We start from the raw sequence: 15,575 nt of genomic DNA, 5'->3' as shown, positions 1-15,575 counted from the left end.
AGTCTAAGATGCAAAAAAGAAAATCTGGACTAATGTTTGCATATTTCTCTCGTCTGATTCTAAAATTAAGAACCGTTGTTTTAACATACGTTGAAAAAAAGGTTCAGAAGGCTCCTGAACGTTTATGCAGAGGCCTTGTTGTCCATGGCATACTCATCTGGTCTAATTAGCCATATCCTAACCCGACAATGACAATCATGTTATTGTGTGTTATAGTCACACAACAAACTTTAAAGTTTGAACATCTATCTACTGAACATAACCATGCTAATGGTAATTTGTTGAGCTTTAAGATTGGTTTTGGAATAACACATCTAAAAAGCCCCGGGCATGAACACATAATGATGAGATCCACAGATTGTAGGATGATTAGAAAAATGCTGTGCAACTGTGATTTTTACTGAGGGTCACTTTGAGGGAGTGGTATTCGCGGCTGTCTCCCCTAGATAGGGTATATGAGGTAAAGCTGCCTGTTCTGGAAATAGGAAAGGGTTCATAGAAGAAAAGATGGTCGAAGAGGACCCACTTTTTAATGTAGGTCGCACATGTAACAACATTGCATTAGCAACGCCTAATTGCTTTCATGTATACAACAGCGTGACATCTCAATTTGCAAGGCATAGTAATTAATGTTCCATCCGATGGTGGCTCGTTCATAGTCACATTAGGAACCACATCTGTTTGCAAGAAACACGTTGGACACGTTGATTGGATTGTACGCTGAATACATGTTTTGTCTTCCTATAAAATTGTTATGAGCCTAGAACCACATCTACTTCCCCAGGTCCCTACTGTCCAAAACCCTGGCCAAGGATTCAAACTACTACATATGCTTGATGTAGTTCACACGCGAGAGTGCTAGGTTTCCAAAGCTGCTGTCATGTGGTCATTTTGTGTGTTGAAGAAGCATGAACCTCTTTCTCGCCGAGCCGTAGTCGAAGGTGCCCCGGGCGCTGTGTGTTCGCTGAGTCACGGCGGGTCACTCCAGTCCAGCCTCTGATCGGACTGAGGGACGGCAGGGGACGAGAGCAAGGAAAAACAAAACTCAAGACATGAAAAAATACATATAATCCAGATATGCGTGTCCGTTCTCGCTCTCTCTCGTGTCTTCGGAGAATACACCAGTGAAACCAGGACGCAACTTCCTTTCCGGGAGTTTGCATTTCAACGAATGAGTGAATGGTGAATGAAAGCTAGATAAATAATGAATTACGAATAATGGTGATGGATGGGAAAAAACTGATAAGTGGAGAGCCAGAATGGCCGAGTTAATAAACACTCTCCACCAGGAATAAGGCAGAACGTAATCGTCAAGTCACTCAAGGCAGCTTTACGGCTCTCGTAGAAATAACTCTGCAGCAGCCTGCTCCTACCACACCTACCGTACTGCCTGGTGGGCCGCTGATGCTACAGCAGAAGATTGAAGAGAACCCAATCGATTCTTCCTATATCATCCCCCTCCCCTTCCTATCCTGTCCTCCCCATGGATAGAGGCTGTGTTCATTACTGTAGAGGCGGTGATGAATCCCAGAGAGGGCCACTGTGTGTGCGTCGTCTGCTTCGACCTGCGGTCGGAGATGAGCGTGAGCGGAGGGGAGACTCAGAGAGGACCGGGGTGCAGGTTGCTTCTCGCTGCCTCCGCTGCACCCTGTCAAACCTCCGTCATCACCGCCGTCACCACCGTGATGTCACCACTGCCCGCGTACGCCACGGGGACATTAGCCTCCTGAGTGGCCCTGCTCTGAGGGATGAGTGTGAGCTCTGAACCATTATTTCGATGGTGCCTCGCACGCACACAGTTTGTTTTGTTTTAATGGACGAGAGCAGTGCCATTAGCGTCGGTTCCAATACTTCTATTGTTTTGTTAAATTAATTGCTCAATTACTCCTCATTTCCGTTACTTAAATTATTAGTTATTATTTGTTTCTCTCCTTTAATATAAACCTGCTCCCCACTCCCCTCCCCCTTCTCCCCTTCCTCTTTCACATCTTCTCTATTTTCCTCTCTCTTTCTTTCGCTCTCTCCATTGCGCGATCTTCTTCTTCTTCTTCTTCGCTCATCTCCTCTTCCCCCTCTCTTCTTCCCTATCCCTCTCTCTCTATCCCCCCTTCTCCGTCTCTCTGCCTCCCTCTTTATCTCTCTCTGTCTCTCTCCCCTTCTCCCCTTCTCCGTCTCTCTGCCTCCCTCTTTATCTCTCTCTGTCTCTCTCCCTCTCCCCTTCTCTTCTCGTCTCTCTGCCTCCCTCTTTATCTCTCTGTGTCTCTCCCCTTCTCCGTCTCTCTTCCTCCCTCTTTATCTCTCTGTCTCTCTCCCCTTCTCCCCTTCTCTCTCTCTGCCTCCCTCTTTATCTCTCTCTGTGTCTCTCCCCTTCTCCCCTTCTCCGTCTCTCTGCCTCCCTCTTTATCTCTCTGTCTCTCTCCCCTTCTCTCTCTCTGCCTCCCTCTTTATCTCTCTCTATCTCTCTCCCCTCCTCCCCTTCTCTCTCTCTGCCTCCCTCCCTCCCTCTCATCCTAGCCTTTCAGATATATCTGCCGGTACTACAGCAGGCTGAGACGCCTGGTCCCTAATAGAGCGTGTCGCAAAGTTAAATCACCGCTCCAACAGCCCTCGACTGGACACTGAAAAACAAAGACAAATTATCTTCAACGTCAAGAATTTCCGAGAAGCTGCCGTTTCCGCCGCGAGCCGCCTCTGAGGAGGCCTAATTTGCGTTTGCTGTGCACTAATGAGGCAGGGGGATGAGGCTGCATTACAAAAGACAACGCAGTGTCCCCAGCGAGGCCTTTTTTCTGAGAATCACTTCCTTGAACGAGGCGAAACTCCATTGAAATAAAGCTATTTTGTGCTGCATCTTGTGAAATATTAAATCACGTTCCCCAGTTACATCGTCTCCCTTTCCCTACTGGCTCGTACGGGGTCTTCTAGTTAGCGTGGATGGAAACAGTTGGAGACGGATACCGATATGTGAGTTGAGTTAGAACATCACAGATCCACAAGAACAACAGTGGAGTCTTAAACACGTTCCTGTGACCCCGTTGGTTTGCTGCTGCGCCCATAAACATTGACATGCGTCAGACTTCTGTGACACTTTTTTCACCATTACACCAAGCTATACATTTCATTCTTCCATTTATGCACGTAATTCATCATGCTGTTGGGAGACCAATAGTTACAGTTGTCCAATTGTAAATCCTGTTTGTCATCCTGATGTGTGTATCAAATATTCATTTATTTAAATATTCATTTGAATACATTGTTTAGAGCGAGAAACACAGCTGTTATTGCTGCTTTGTTCAATGCCATTGAGATGGCGCTAGGGTGATGTAAATACAGTGTGCTGCATCACAATATTTTGATGCTATTAAGATTACGTTTTACTGACTAGCCCCTACCCAACCCATTTCTAATGGCAGTTCTCAGGAAGTGGAGTACAGTAACACACGCATTATTTTGCTATTACAGAGTTCTGCTTCATAGAAAGAATTGCGGTCTAGTCCATAATCTCAAAATCGCAAAAAATGTAGTCATTCCCAGAAACATTTGACCATTGATGTCACTGGATAGGCGTTAAATGTGTAAATGGTCCAACAGACAGACCGACAGACAGACAGACAGACAGACACACAGTCAGGCAGACAGGCAGACAAGACAGGCCGACAGACAGACAGACAGACAGACAGACAGACAGACAGACAGACAGACAGACAGACAGCTAGATAGATAGAGTGATGGAGGGATATGTAGATGAGTAATAGATAAGAAGGTGTGTAGAACAGTGTCTAAAATTCTTTAAAGCAGACTTTCCTTGGGATGCCTCCCGGTGGTGTTGGTGTGAGCGTATGCTCTCTCTCCTAGAGATAAGTACTATTAACCCTAAACAGATGACTGCTCTTTTCCTATTGGCCGGGCTGCTACCCATCACCACAGGTACAATATCCCCTCACTCCCTGCTGTGTTTAAACGGCCATAGTGTCCCACCAGCACTGCGTTTAACTTAATCCCCCCAAAAGTCCTTCAGCACTAAAGGAGTCCCTCATTGATTTCATCAAGCAGTGGAAACGGGCGGGGGGGATGGAACATAACACCAGTCAATTGTTTGCAGGCCAGCCCTAGGTGACAAGAAGCAATCCATCTCTTCTGTCCCATAAGTCTTTGCTGCATTTGCATTGTGTGCAAATGCAGAACATTTGCAGTCCTTTAGATGAACACTGGCAGGCACAGGTCTCGTCGGGAGCCATCGATCACGGCTCGCCAGGGTCGGATAACTCCACGTCCGCAGCGGGCGGTGAGTGCTTTGTGGTTGCCCGTGGCAATGGGGATGGTCTGAGAGACTTCCACTTCTCGGTGGGTGTGGACTAAATTGGTGGAGGAATGACCGGGGAAGGGACCCTTGGACCTTGTTTGTCACACTGAAGAACCTCCTGCACACAGCAGGGGTCCAGAAAGCAGAAAGTACAGGATTGTGAGAAGAACGTTTTGAAGCTTGAAGCGAGTGCCCAGCGGTTAGTGCGGGAAGTTATCACCGCAGGACACATTCCAGTGATTTGAGGGAACTTTTAACCGATTTGACCTTATCTTACTTCTCCTGTCCACAACAGTCAGAGGGATAGATAAAGACTGAGATAGAGGGAGCATGAGAGAGAGAGAGAGAGAGAGAGAGAGAGAGAGAGAGAGAGAGAGAGAGAGAGAGAGAGAGAGAGAGAGAGAGAGAGAGAGAGAGAGAGAGAGAGACAGAATGAGGGTGAGCAGAGTAATGTCAGCATATTTCCACAAAACGCACCAAGACCTAATTTAAGATTTCAAAAAACCCTGAAGAGTTCAGAGAGAGGGCTGCTTTATCTCTCCATTCTGAGACGTCTCTGGCTTGGTTGAATCATTAAGATTAGATTACTTGCCTGTTCATGGGGTGCCGCGTTGGACGGCTTCCCACCTCACTTATATCGTCCCAAATCTCTCTCTCTTTATCTCTCTCTCCCTCTCTCTCTATCTCTCTCTCTCTCTCTCTCTCTCTCTATCTCTCTCTCTCTCTCTCTATCTCTCTATCTCTCTCTCTCTCTCTATCTCTCTCTCCTCTCTCTCTCTCTCTCTCTATCTCTCTATCGCTCTCTCTCTCTCTCCTCTCCCTTTCCCTCTCTCTCTCTAGCTCTTGCGCCCTCCTCTCTCTCATCTCTCTCATCTCTCTCTCTCTCTCTCTCTCGTCTCTCTCTCTCGTCTCTCTCTCTCTCTCTCTCTCTCTCTCTCTCTCCCTCTCTCTCTCTCTCTCCCCCTCTCCCTCTCTCTCTCTCTCTCCCTCTCTCTCTCTCTCTCTCTCTCTCTCTCTCTCTCTCTCTCTCTCTCTCTCTCTCTCCCTCTCTAGGCTTCTTTATATGGGGACATCAGTCATGCAGACTGCCAGTTTAGATTAAGAGCAGATGTCTGCTTAGGAGGGAAAGATGTTTTAAACCTCATACCACCTACGGGTAAATTAGCTTGTGGGAGCACTTCCTATGCAAATGGTCACTTGACATTCATGTTCTGCTGGTACATAAAGGCTAAGCCCCGATCAGGCCAGTTTGGACACCTGAAAATCTGAAAGCACACTTCAGTGCTTTCAGATTTTTAAACGCAAAGTACCTCAAAGTACTATTGATGTAACTGCCAATGGCTTGTGCCATTTAATTATTTATTGATGTATTTAATGTATTTATTGATATGCTTTGCCTTGAAAGTTGATTTTAATCACTCCGATTTTTGTACGGTAACATACAGACACACACACACACAAAAACACACACACGACAACACACTGATGACGCACACTGTCTTAATTGCTATTACTATAAGAATGTGTTGTCATTGGAAACTTCCAGCTGATTCACCAATGGCACCCCGGATTCTGTCTGTACAAGCAGCTGATAGAAGCTCTATCCTTCTCCAGAGCATAAACCTTTAACCTCAGTAAGAAATCCTTAGTAAAGTCAAACCTCCAATTCTTCCCCTGGCTGTTTAAGGGAGCAAAGAGAGAGGGGGGAGGTTTGACAATGAGGTGAGCGGGTGTCGACGCAGAGCTCCTAAAGTGGTTTTAATTCCACACTCTGAGCCATGGGAGACCTTGCTTGGCCAGTAATTACTCACTGTTTTCCTGATGAGAGGTGATGCACTTGTTGCAGAGGATTGCCATGTGAAAGCCAGTAGGGGGGGGGGAACACAACTACCTGATCAACCTCTTCACCTCACACACTGGATAACCACTGATGCTCTCATCGGCCAAGTGTCTGTCTTGAGGATCGTCTCGTCATCGCCCGTCTCTCTCTCTCTCTCTCTCTCTCTCTCTCTCTCTCTCTCAGCTCTCTCTCTCTCCTCTCTCTCTCGTCTCTCTTCTCTCTCTCTCTCTCTCTCTCTCTCTCTCTCTCTCTCTCTCTCTCTCTCTCCCCCTCTCATCTCTCTCTCTCTCTGCTCCCCTGCCTCCTATGAACCAGCTTGTGCGTCACACACACTATTTGCCATGGTATTTATTTCACACCCTTCATTAACGCCGTACTATGAAGTACAAAAGGGAGGGCGTTCGTTGAAAACTTTTGAAAGGCTGCTTCAGCGTTTCTTCTTCGTTTGTGTTTTTTTATTTTTTATTATTATCTTCCTGGAACTCCTTTTTACGACTGGAGCGAGCGGCCGTCCGCTACGGTACACAGCCGACGAGTCATCACCTGAAATTGCAGCCTGCGGGATGAGGCGGAGCGGAGGGGGACATCATTAGCTGGGTGGGATGCTGGATGTCAGAACACAACACTGCCTTAGATTTATGGAGCTTGTTAGTCCGCACTTCCAGCCAGTCCCTCGCACTTCTCACACTTATCTCGCCCATCTTGCCTCTCTCTGTTTATTGAACTCGTCTTTTTGCCTTCTCTCTCTCTCCCTCGCTCTCTTAACCTCTCTCACGTGTCTCTTTGCCTCTCTCTCTCTCTCTCTCTCTCTCTCTCTCTCTCTCTCTCTCTCTCTCTCTCTCTCCCTCCCTCTCTCTCTCCCTCCCTCTCTCTCTCTCTCTCTCTCTCTCTCTCTCTCTCTCTCTCTTTCTTTCTCTTTCTCTCTCTGAACTTCTCTCTGTATCTCTCTCTCTCTCAACCTCTCAAAATCTTTTTCTCTATCAACCTCTCTCTCAATTCATCTCTTGTCTCTTTTTCTCCCCCAACCTCCTCTCCCTGTGTATCCTTCTGTCTCTCGCCCCAGGTCAGGAGTAGCCATGCCATTTGGCTGCCTAACAATCGGAGAGAAGAAGGATTATAACAGTCCTACAGAGGTGACGGATAAATATGATCTGGGACAGATTGTCAAATCGTAAGTATTATCTTATCACCAAACCTAATATATACCAACCTCTTTTGGCAAAGTTACCAAGACCAACATTTTCAGCACGGCCTCAGTGCTTTCCTTTGAGTAGGCTGTAAAACATCCTCATTCCCACATAGATATCCAAGGCAGACACGGGCAAACACAGCCAGCGATGAGCTGTCCTGTTTGGTTTATGTAACAGCTGCCACAGGTCCAACTGTACCAGTGTTTATAGCAACAAGGTGGCCCAACCTGTAAGATAAACAAGAAACACCCGGGCTATCCGTCTTCATCCTCTTTCTATTTCCAACACAGTAGAAATACTATCAGAGGAGCCCGTTGTTTTAAGATACACTTAATTAATCCCCATTGGGAAATGATTTCTCCATAATCAACCAGTCCAAACATGCAGGGGGCAACAGGCTGGGATACAGGGATCCAACTTCAGTTTTTAGTGTGCCTGCCTTGGTTATGGATAGGGTAGTGGTGTTATTTTTAGGCCCAATTTGCCAAAATGAAATCCTACCAGTAAATCATGCATATCAATATCGTTTTCTAAACGATTATGACCACTTCAGATTTAAATAACCTTTTTTCAACATTTTAAGAAGGTATTTTTAATACTTTTAGTTTGCTACAACAAACTCATGCTTGTAGCATCATTCTGCCCCCCCCCCCCCCAAAAAAAGTCAAAATAATTGTCAATTTTTTTTCTCTTCACTGCTGTATATTTGAATACTAATGAGTTTAAATGCTGAGGAAAAATTGCTTTGAAAATTGTAATCTCTAGACGAGTTCAAATCTCGGTTAAAGTGTCACATGCTCTCGCCTCATATTTGTTATGAACACAAACTTGGCATGCAGTGGTAATATGCTAACAAATCTCTGTCAATGGTCAACACCATGTAGACCATGTACATTTATTAAATCTACGTAACGAAACTGGAAACAAGGTGTAACTTGGACCCTTGCCGTCCTGGTTTCCGGCCCAGGCTCTGTGCCGTCACCCCCCAGACGTTCTGCCGTTACATAGTACGACTGCTGTGTCCCAGAGGAGGAATGTTGTTAATGCTTCATGAAGTGTGAGTTATTCTGCTTCACATTGCTTTTTTTCAGAGAGGAGTTCTGTGAGATCTTCAGAGCCAAGGACAAAACCACGCTGAAAATGTACACGTGTAAAAAGTTCCTGAAGAAGGACGGGAGGAAAGTTCGCAAGGCGGCGAAAAATGAGATTCTCATCTTAAAAATGTACGTTTCTATTCATTACTGTCATAACTGGACTCAGAAGAGAGCTCCTCACTCACAGGGTCCTATTAATACATGTCAGATTCCAGCTCTGTCCATCTCCTTCTACCTAAATCAACTGGAAACCATTTAACGTTGTACTTAAATTTTAAAAAACCCATTTAGCTGAGTGATCATTAAGCCTGCAGCTCCAACAAGTATTCTTTACACGTTTGTCGGGCCAGTGTGCTCATTGGCGTGCATAGGAGTATATGCAAATTAGCATAACATGGGTCTTAGCCAATCATTTCTAACAGGTGGCAGACGACACAAAAATAACATCGGTAGATGCATCTGGGAAGCTAATGGAATGCATTGCATCTTAATGATGTTTTGTCTTTTATTGTGACTCTCTTAGTTCTGTTTTCTGTTAAAATCCTGCTAGACGAGTCTGGAAGGATTCTGATGCCTCATTCCAAAGGGCTGATGAACAGGCCTGACAACGAGCCAGAGTAGCTTGTTATTGACGGTTGATTACCAAATTCCGCCGGTTATTTTGTGTTAATGTGTGTTTGCAGCTTAGCTCCAATTGTGAAATTCAATAGGAGCTCTTCTCGCTAGAAGCGTCAAAGACATGCCTAACTGCTCTGTGATTTAGGAACCCCATGACTGTTCTTGTTGCAGAATTAGATGTATCAAGAGACACACAGCAGGCACCCACTGCTATCTGAACAAGGGCAGTCATTAAACCCCTATTCTCTGGGTCTGTTCATTCTTTTAGCACTTTATTGTTGTCTTGGCTTCCTTTAATATGGATCACACGCACTGATTCAACTTATCCAAAACACATTTATTTTCCTTCGTTCTTCTTCTCTCTCTCGCTCCCTTTCTATCTCCCCCCACCCCTCTCTCTCTCTCTCTCTCTCTCTCTCTCTCTCTCTCTCTCTCTCTCTCTCTCCTCTCTCTCTCTCTCTCATTCTACCCATTTCTCTGTTCTCCATCTCCCCTCCATCCAACCCATCCACCCCTATTCTCTCATCCCCCTTCTCTGTCCCCAACTCCCTGACTTCATTTCCTCCCCCTCTATCTCCCTCTCTCTCTTCCCCATTTCTCTCCCCCTCACTCTTCCCCTTCCCCCGTTCCGTATCGCCCTCTCCCCCCTTCCAACCCCCCCTCCCCCTCCATCACTCCTCTCTCTCTCTCTCGTCTCTCCCTTTCTCTCTCTCGCTCCCTTTTCCCTCTCCCGGCGCAGGGTGAAGCACCCTAACATCCTGCAGCTGGTGGACGTCTACGAGACCAGAAAAGAATACTTCCTCTTCCTGGAGCTGTGAGTCTCTCTATGGGTCTCAGGGGGATCCCGGTGGTGGTCGGGCTGGGAGGGAGAACGCACCCCACGTGCTGCCAGGCGGCTATACAGTAGCAAGACTGTTGATTATGCACTTGTGGAGGGGTGGGTGTTAGGGGGGGGGGGGGGGGGGGGGGAAGAGTTGATTTAGCCCCAGGCCCTGTAGATATGAGAAATGTCTCAGAACAGAACTGAGCTCATTTTGTATTCAGAAACAATTCCTTCTTCCCGCTCTCTCCGTGTTCTCGTTTTTTTTTTTTTATGTGCAGCACTGCATGCCGTATGTGCGGCACTCATCTCCACTGCCCCTCTGAGGGATCCGTGTGAACGGCGAATTGCAGTCGTCAGGGAAAAATCCGAGGACAGGGCAGACACCCGTACGCAAAATTGAATTGAATCTGCCAATACAGCTGTTATGTAATGTTCTAAGAATGTCCTCTTAGAATTCCTAGGGTATGTTTATCAAAACACGGCAACAACATACCCACTGCTCGGTACCAGAGTCACCATGATTTTCACATGTAAGGCAGTCCACGAGAGGCCGGTAGCCTTAAGAAGCCGGAAACATTCGCCTCGCATAAAGAAACATGAACTTTGATGAACCCCTGCTTTACAGAACCTCTCATAAACTGAGTGGCACTGAGATTCCGCTTTTATGCCCTAATAAAATAAAATTATATAACAAAAATATCGACTGACCTTGTCTCTCTGATTCCTATAGATACTCTGCACACTGTCCAGTTACCTTTTAAGAAACTCGGTCGTGCAGCCCTTCTGATTGCATGCCTTGATATTTATCATCCTCACTTAAAAGTCATTTTGGATAAAAGCCTCTGCTTAATGTACCTTAATGTTCGTCCTCCTCCACAACTCTTTTTTCCACCCAAGTTTGTGGTACCTTTGGCGGGTAAGCGACAAACGCGTTCTAAGTCAATGGATAAAATTGTGATTTCATTCTTGAGCACATAGCCACTCGATATTAACTTAATTTAGTAAGGCTCACAGTTGCTAGCTCATCTTCACATTATGTATTTCAAGTGGTCCCGCTTGATTCTTTTATTCAATTGTTATTAAGGATTGACTATTAATGAGCCTTGGTTACAGACCACTGTAAGATGGCCCTCAATGGGCCAGATATAGATTGTTTCTGCTGTTCGGTAAATTACAATCTAAGGCTTCATAACACTTTAGGACCAACGGGTGAGGTCGTGAAGCTTGGTCCACATGTCTTACAGTCCCTTGCTCCCCCAGGGCGACGGGCAGAGAGGTGTTCGACTGGATCCTGGACCAGGGCTACTACTCAGAGAGGGACACCAGCAACGTGGTGAGGCAGGTCCTTGAGGCCGTGGCCTATCTCCACTCCCTCCACATTGTACACAGGAACCTGAAGGTACGCACACAGACACGTGTGTGCAAACACACACACAACACACACACACACACACACACACACACACACACACACACACACACACACACACACACGCAGGCACACACGTGTCCACTCACACATGCATGTAGGCACGCACAGTGAGTGATGCACCTGTACACACACATTCATACACGTGTGCACTCACACACACACATGCATGCAGGCACACACACAGATGCACGCACACACGTACGCATTCACACATGCACAAATACACACACAGACACCCACACAATTTTAACAACCACAACTCTGTCTGTATACTGTACTCTATATATATTTTGACATGAAGACTTATTGATGTTATCAAGATATGATCCCGTTTGGTAAATGCTTAGGCTTATTACAATAACATGGAAGCGTAGATTGTTAGCATGAGACAGCTTCTATGTGTAATATGCCGATGGTAATATCAGTACAATGTCATACTACTGTGTGAGTTTGTGTGCCTGGACATATTGCAATATACCAGACGAATGGTAGTGATGAACATTTATTTTATGTAAAACATATAGGTTTTAGGGTTAGCTTTTGGGTTTGGGATTAGGGTTAGCTTTTGGGTGTAGTTTTAGGGATAGGTTTTAGGTTTGGTTTTGGGGTACGTTTGGAGTTTGGGTTAGGGTAAGGTTTTAGGTTTGGTTTTCGGGGTAAGGCTTTGGGTATGGGTTTGGGGTTAGGTTTAGAGTTTGGTGTTTGGGGGAGGGGTTCAGGGATTTCTGCGCCCCTTCTGTGCCATCATCTTCACATTCTCCCCCCTAGCTGGAGAACCTGGTGTACTACAACCGGCTGAAGCACTCCAAAATCGTCATCAGTGACTTCCATCTGGCCAAGCTGGAGAACGGCCTGATCAAAGACCCCTGCGGCACCCCGGAGTACCTGGGTAAACAGCAGCCCTCACCTCCACACATCACCACGTCCTTAGGAAGTCCTAATACAAAGACCTATATAGATATGGACTATTTATAAAATATGTATTCTAACTGAATTCAAATTTCCTACACCTCTCTGCCCCTTTCTTATAATCATAATATGTTCTTCCTAACTCAAAACGCTGTACAAACAGACTTACAGCAATAATGAATTCAGGATAAAGTTGCACACATAATTAACGAACAACACCAACATCTTGTTAACTTAAGCGTTTATTATAATTTCCCAATTATTTTGGCTAGCACAAAACATGAGTTCATAAATGAGTATGGGTGGCCCCGTTGGGACTGTGTTAATATCACGCTCTATCAGCGCAGCTAGACAGACCCGCTGTTGGAATTACACCTTCCCTCTCCCCTTCTCCACAAGAAGATTCTCTGATGAGAACCTTTGCCGAGGATGTCTAGCACTGTTGGGTTATTGAGTGTCAGACGTTATTAGCTGTTGTTATATTGTTCTGCGCTCCTCTGTGCCCCCCAGCGCCCGAGGTGGTGGGCAGGCAGAGATACGGCCAGCCCGTGGACTGCTGGGCCATGGGCGTCATCATGTACATACTGTAAGTGCTCCTCACCCCCGTCTCGTGTGCTACATCCGCCGCCGCCGCCGCTGCCGCGGTCTCAGAGGCGATGAGTAACGGCGGGAAGGACGCATATTGCTATTGAGATGGATGGCGATAGGAGTTCATATAGCGGGGCTCTCTGTCATGATGTGATTTATGTGGGTTTAACGACCACAATGAGATTTCATATAATTACAAGTTCAGGATCATGAAGAGTGATAAGATAACTTCTAAAGAGCGGTAGCTATTGCACACGGCGTGAGAGGAGTTAAAATGATTTGTATCGACTGTGAATTCACACAACAACAGCGCTATAACGCACGCAGGCAACCACGCTATGATTTCACGCTTTAATTTCCTCCGAAATAGTTTCGATACGTGGACTGTGTTTGTATAATTTATTATTTGAATGCATGTCTTATCTCCTTCTTCACTTTGCTTTCCTCAGGCTGTCGGGCAACCCTCCGTTCTACGATGAAACTGATGAAGAAGATTATGAAAACCACGATAAGAACCTATTCAGAAAGATTCTGGCGGGAGATTATGAGTTTGACTCCCCATACTGGGATGACATCTCTGATTCAGGTAGCGTTAATATGTAATGAATATGCTGCATGCATAGCAGCTTGCTGGGTACACATTTCATACCCGCGTCCTTTTCTCGGTGGTGTGCAAAATCTTCTGCAACATGAATAAACTTCATTAGATCTTGTGTGTATGTGTGTGTGTGTGTGTGTGTGTGTGTGTGTGTTTTGGGTGAATTTATTTTTTGTGTGTGCGGTTATGTGTGTGTGTGTGTGTTAGTGTGTGTGCATGCATTTGTTTGTGTATGTACTGTGTGTGAATGTTTCTGCCTGTGCACAAGCATGTGTTTTATGTATGTATGTGTGTGTGTATCTACTGTGTCTGCATGTGTCTTCCTGTGCAAAAGCATGTGTTTTATGCACGTGTGTGTGTGTGTGTGTGTGTGTGTGTGTGTGTGTGTGTGTGTGTGTGTGTGTGTGTGTGTGTGTGTGTGTGTGTGTGTGGTGTGTGTGTGTGCGTGCGTGTGTGTGTGTGTGTGCGTGCGTGCGTGTGTGTGTGTGTGTGTGTGTGTGTGTGTGTGTGTTTTATTCAAACAGCTAAGAGTCTGGTGGCTCGTCTGATGGAGGTAGACCAGGACCAGAGACTCACAGCCCAGGAGGCCATTAACCACGAGTGGTGGGTGGACACTGTCTCCGGGGGGTCTGGGGGTTCTGCAGCTCGATACTGAAACCATTCAAATAATGGACAAACAAAGGCCTTCTTATATCCACTCCATCTCTGTCTCCTCCTAGGATCTCTGGGGGCGCGGCTTCTGACAAGAACATCAAGGAGAACGTCTGCGCTCAGATAGAGAAGAACTTTGCCAAGGCTAAGTGGAAGGTAGGCTTCAACTCTTTGGGTCGCATTTTCTATACACTCACTAGCTTTAGGTAAAATACAAGTAGTTTACAATCAAGTACATTCTAATTCTATGTTAACCCTGTTCTCGAGGATTCTAGTGCCATTGTTTTAACCCTTGTTATATGATTTGCATTTCTGGGGCAACTCTATCAAGTGTTGGCAATCCTTTTTTAACACAGAAGTAACCTCTTTATTATACACCTTATAATGGATGACAGGGGCCTTTAAAGGCCCCTGTCATCCAAATCCACATTGTAGTGTGTTGTGTGGTGGCTGCCACTGCTGCCAGAGTCGAGTTGCCTCCTCTCCTCCTCCTCCTCTCCTCCTCCTCCCCCAGAAAGCCGTGCGGGTAACCACCATCATGAAGCGACTGCGTGCCCCGGAGCAGGGCGGGTCCCGGGCCGCCAGCCCTGCCGAGGGAACCACGTCCGCAGGCGCGGCCACAGCGGTGGAGGTGGAGCCAGCAGACGCAAAGGCCCCTGCCACAGCCGCCAGCGCCACCGCCACCACTGACCCGGTTACCGCGGCAACCCCGGTCATCGCGGTAACCGAGTGCGGCGCGGGGGGGAGCAGTGAACCGACGCAAGCGGTCGTGGTCGAGGTGGAGGCCGGTGGGGCGCGCGCTCAAGAGCAGCCGGGCGGAGCAGAGCCCGCGTCGCGTTGCAACGGAGACGCGGCGGCCCCCCTGTCAGCAGAGTCTGAGGCTGGGGACGAGCAGGGTTAGTCGTGAAAACTTCCCCCTCTACTTACCTCCTGCACACTGTAAATTAGCTGCTAGCATGGTCGCTCAGACTCTGCTCCCCCACCCCCTCTCACCCTCTCTCCTGCAGCGTTAGCTCCATTAGCTCCATCTCCGGGAAGCCGTCCTAGCTCTCTCCTGTGACTGTCGCGTTTTGTGTTTGCTCTCCTTTATTTCCGACTCGTTTCTGTCACTTCATACCGGCAGTCCTCCCCCGATTAAGGCCTGTTGTGGTTCTGTTTGTTTCCGTCTTGACTAATACGACCTTGTGGCGGTGGTACATCTAGAGATGTGATGTGTTAGGGGCATTACGGTCGGCTGTAGAGCTACACGCTTGGTGTTCCCTACCGGGAGACGTAACTGTGTCAAGTAGAACAACTTAGATTCCTTTTTATTGAGTCTATCTCTCAGTTGTTCTCAGTCTTGCTATTGCAGTATTAGTTCTGTTGGATTTCTACTTATCAGCTTTGCTTTGCTTTTGAATATTGAATAATGTGCCATAATATACAATACAGTTTCTCTTCATGTTGATGTCCTGCCTGCACACATATGTACACGCACATGCGAGTACACACACCGACACATGCACGCACAAACACAGACCCACACACAC

The 15,575-nt window shown here is 46.7% G+C and overlaps 1 protein-coding gene across 1 annotated transcript in view; it reads left to right on the top strand.

The window, feature by feature from the left end:
- The window catches only part of camkvb (CaM kinase-like vesicle-associated b), a 33,271-nt gene extending 17,696 nt beyond the window's left edge, over positions 1 to 15,575 (top strand). Inside the window, exons 2-11 of the mRNA XM_030375673.1 lie at positions 7,207 to 7,314; positions 8,425 to 8,556; positions 9,785 to 9,859; positions 11,129 to 11,267; positions 12,069 to 12,189; positions 12,720 to 12,795; positions 13,247 to 13,383; positions 13,920 to 13,998; positions 14,115 to 14,202; positions 14,561 to 15,575. Of these exons, the coding sequence (XP_030231533.1) occupies positions 7,220 to 7,314; positions 8,425 to 8,556; positions 9,785 to 9,859; positions 11,129 to 11,267; positions 12,069 to 12,189; positions 12,720 to 12,795; positions 13,247 to 13,383; positions 13,920 to 13,998; positions 14,115 to 14,202; positions 14,561 to 14,947 (1,329 nt within the window). The 5' untranslated portion in view covers positions 7,207 to 7,219 and the 3' untranslated portion in view covers positions 14,948 to 15,575. The remainder of the gene's footprint in view (positions 1 to 7,206; positions 7,315 to 8,424; positions 8,557 to 9,784; positions 9,860 to 11,128; positions 11,268 to 12,068; positions 12,190 to 12,719; positions 12,796 to 13,246; positions 13,384 to 13,919; positions 13,999 to 14,114; positions 14,203 to 14,560) is intronic.

This window comes from Gadus morhua, chromosome 13, assembly GCF_902167405.1.
Source record: "Gadus morhua chromosome 13, gadMor3.0, whole genome shotgun sequence".
NCBI lineage: Eukaryota > Metazoa > Chordata > Actinopteri > Gadiformes > Gadidae > Gadus > Gadus morhua.
This window is presented reverse-complemented; position numbering and strand designations above follow the sequence as displayed.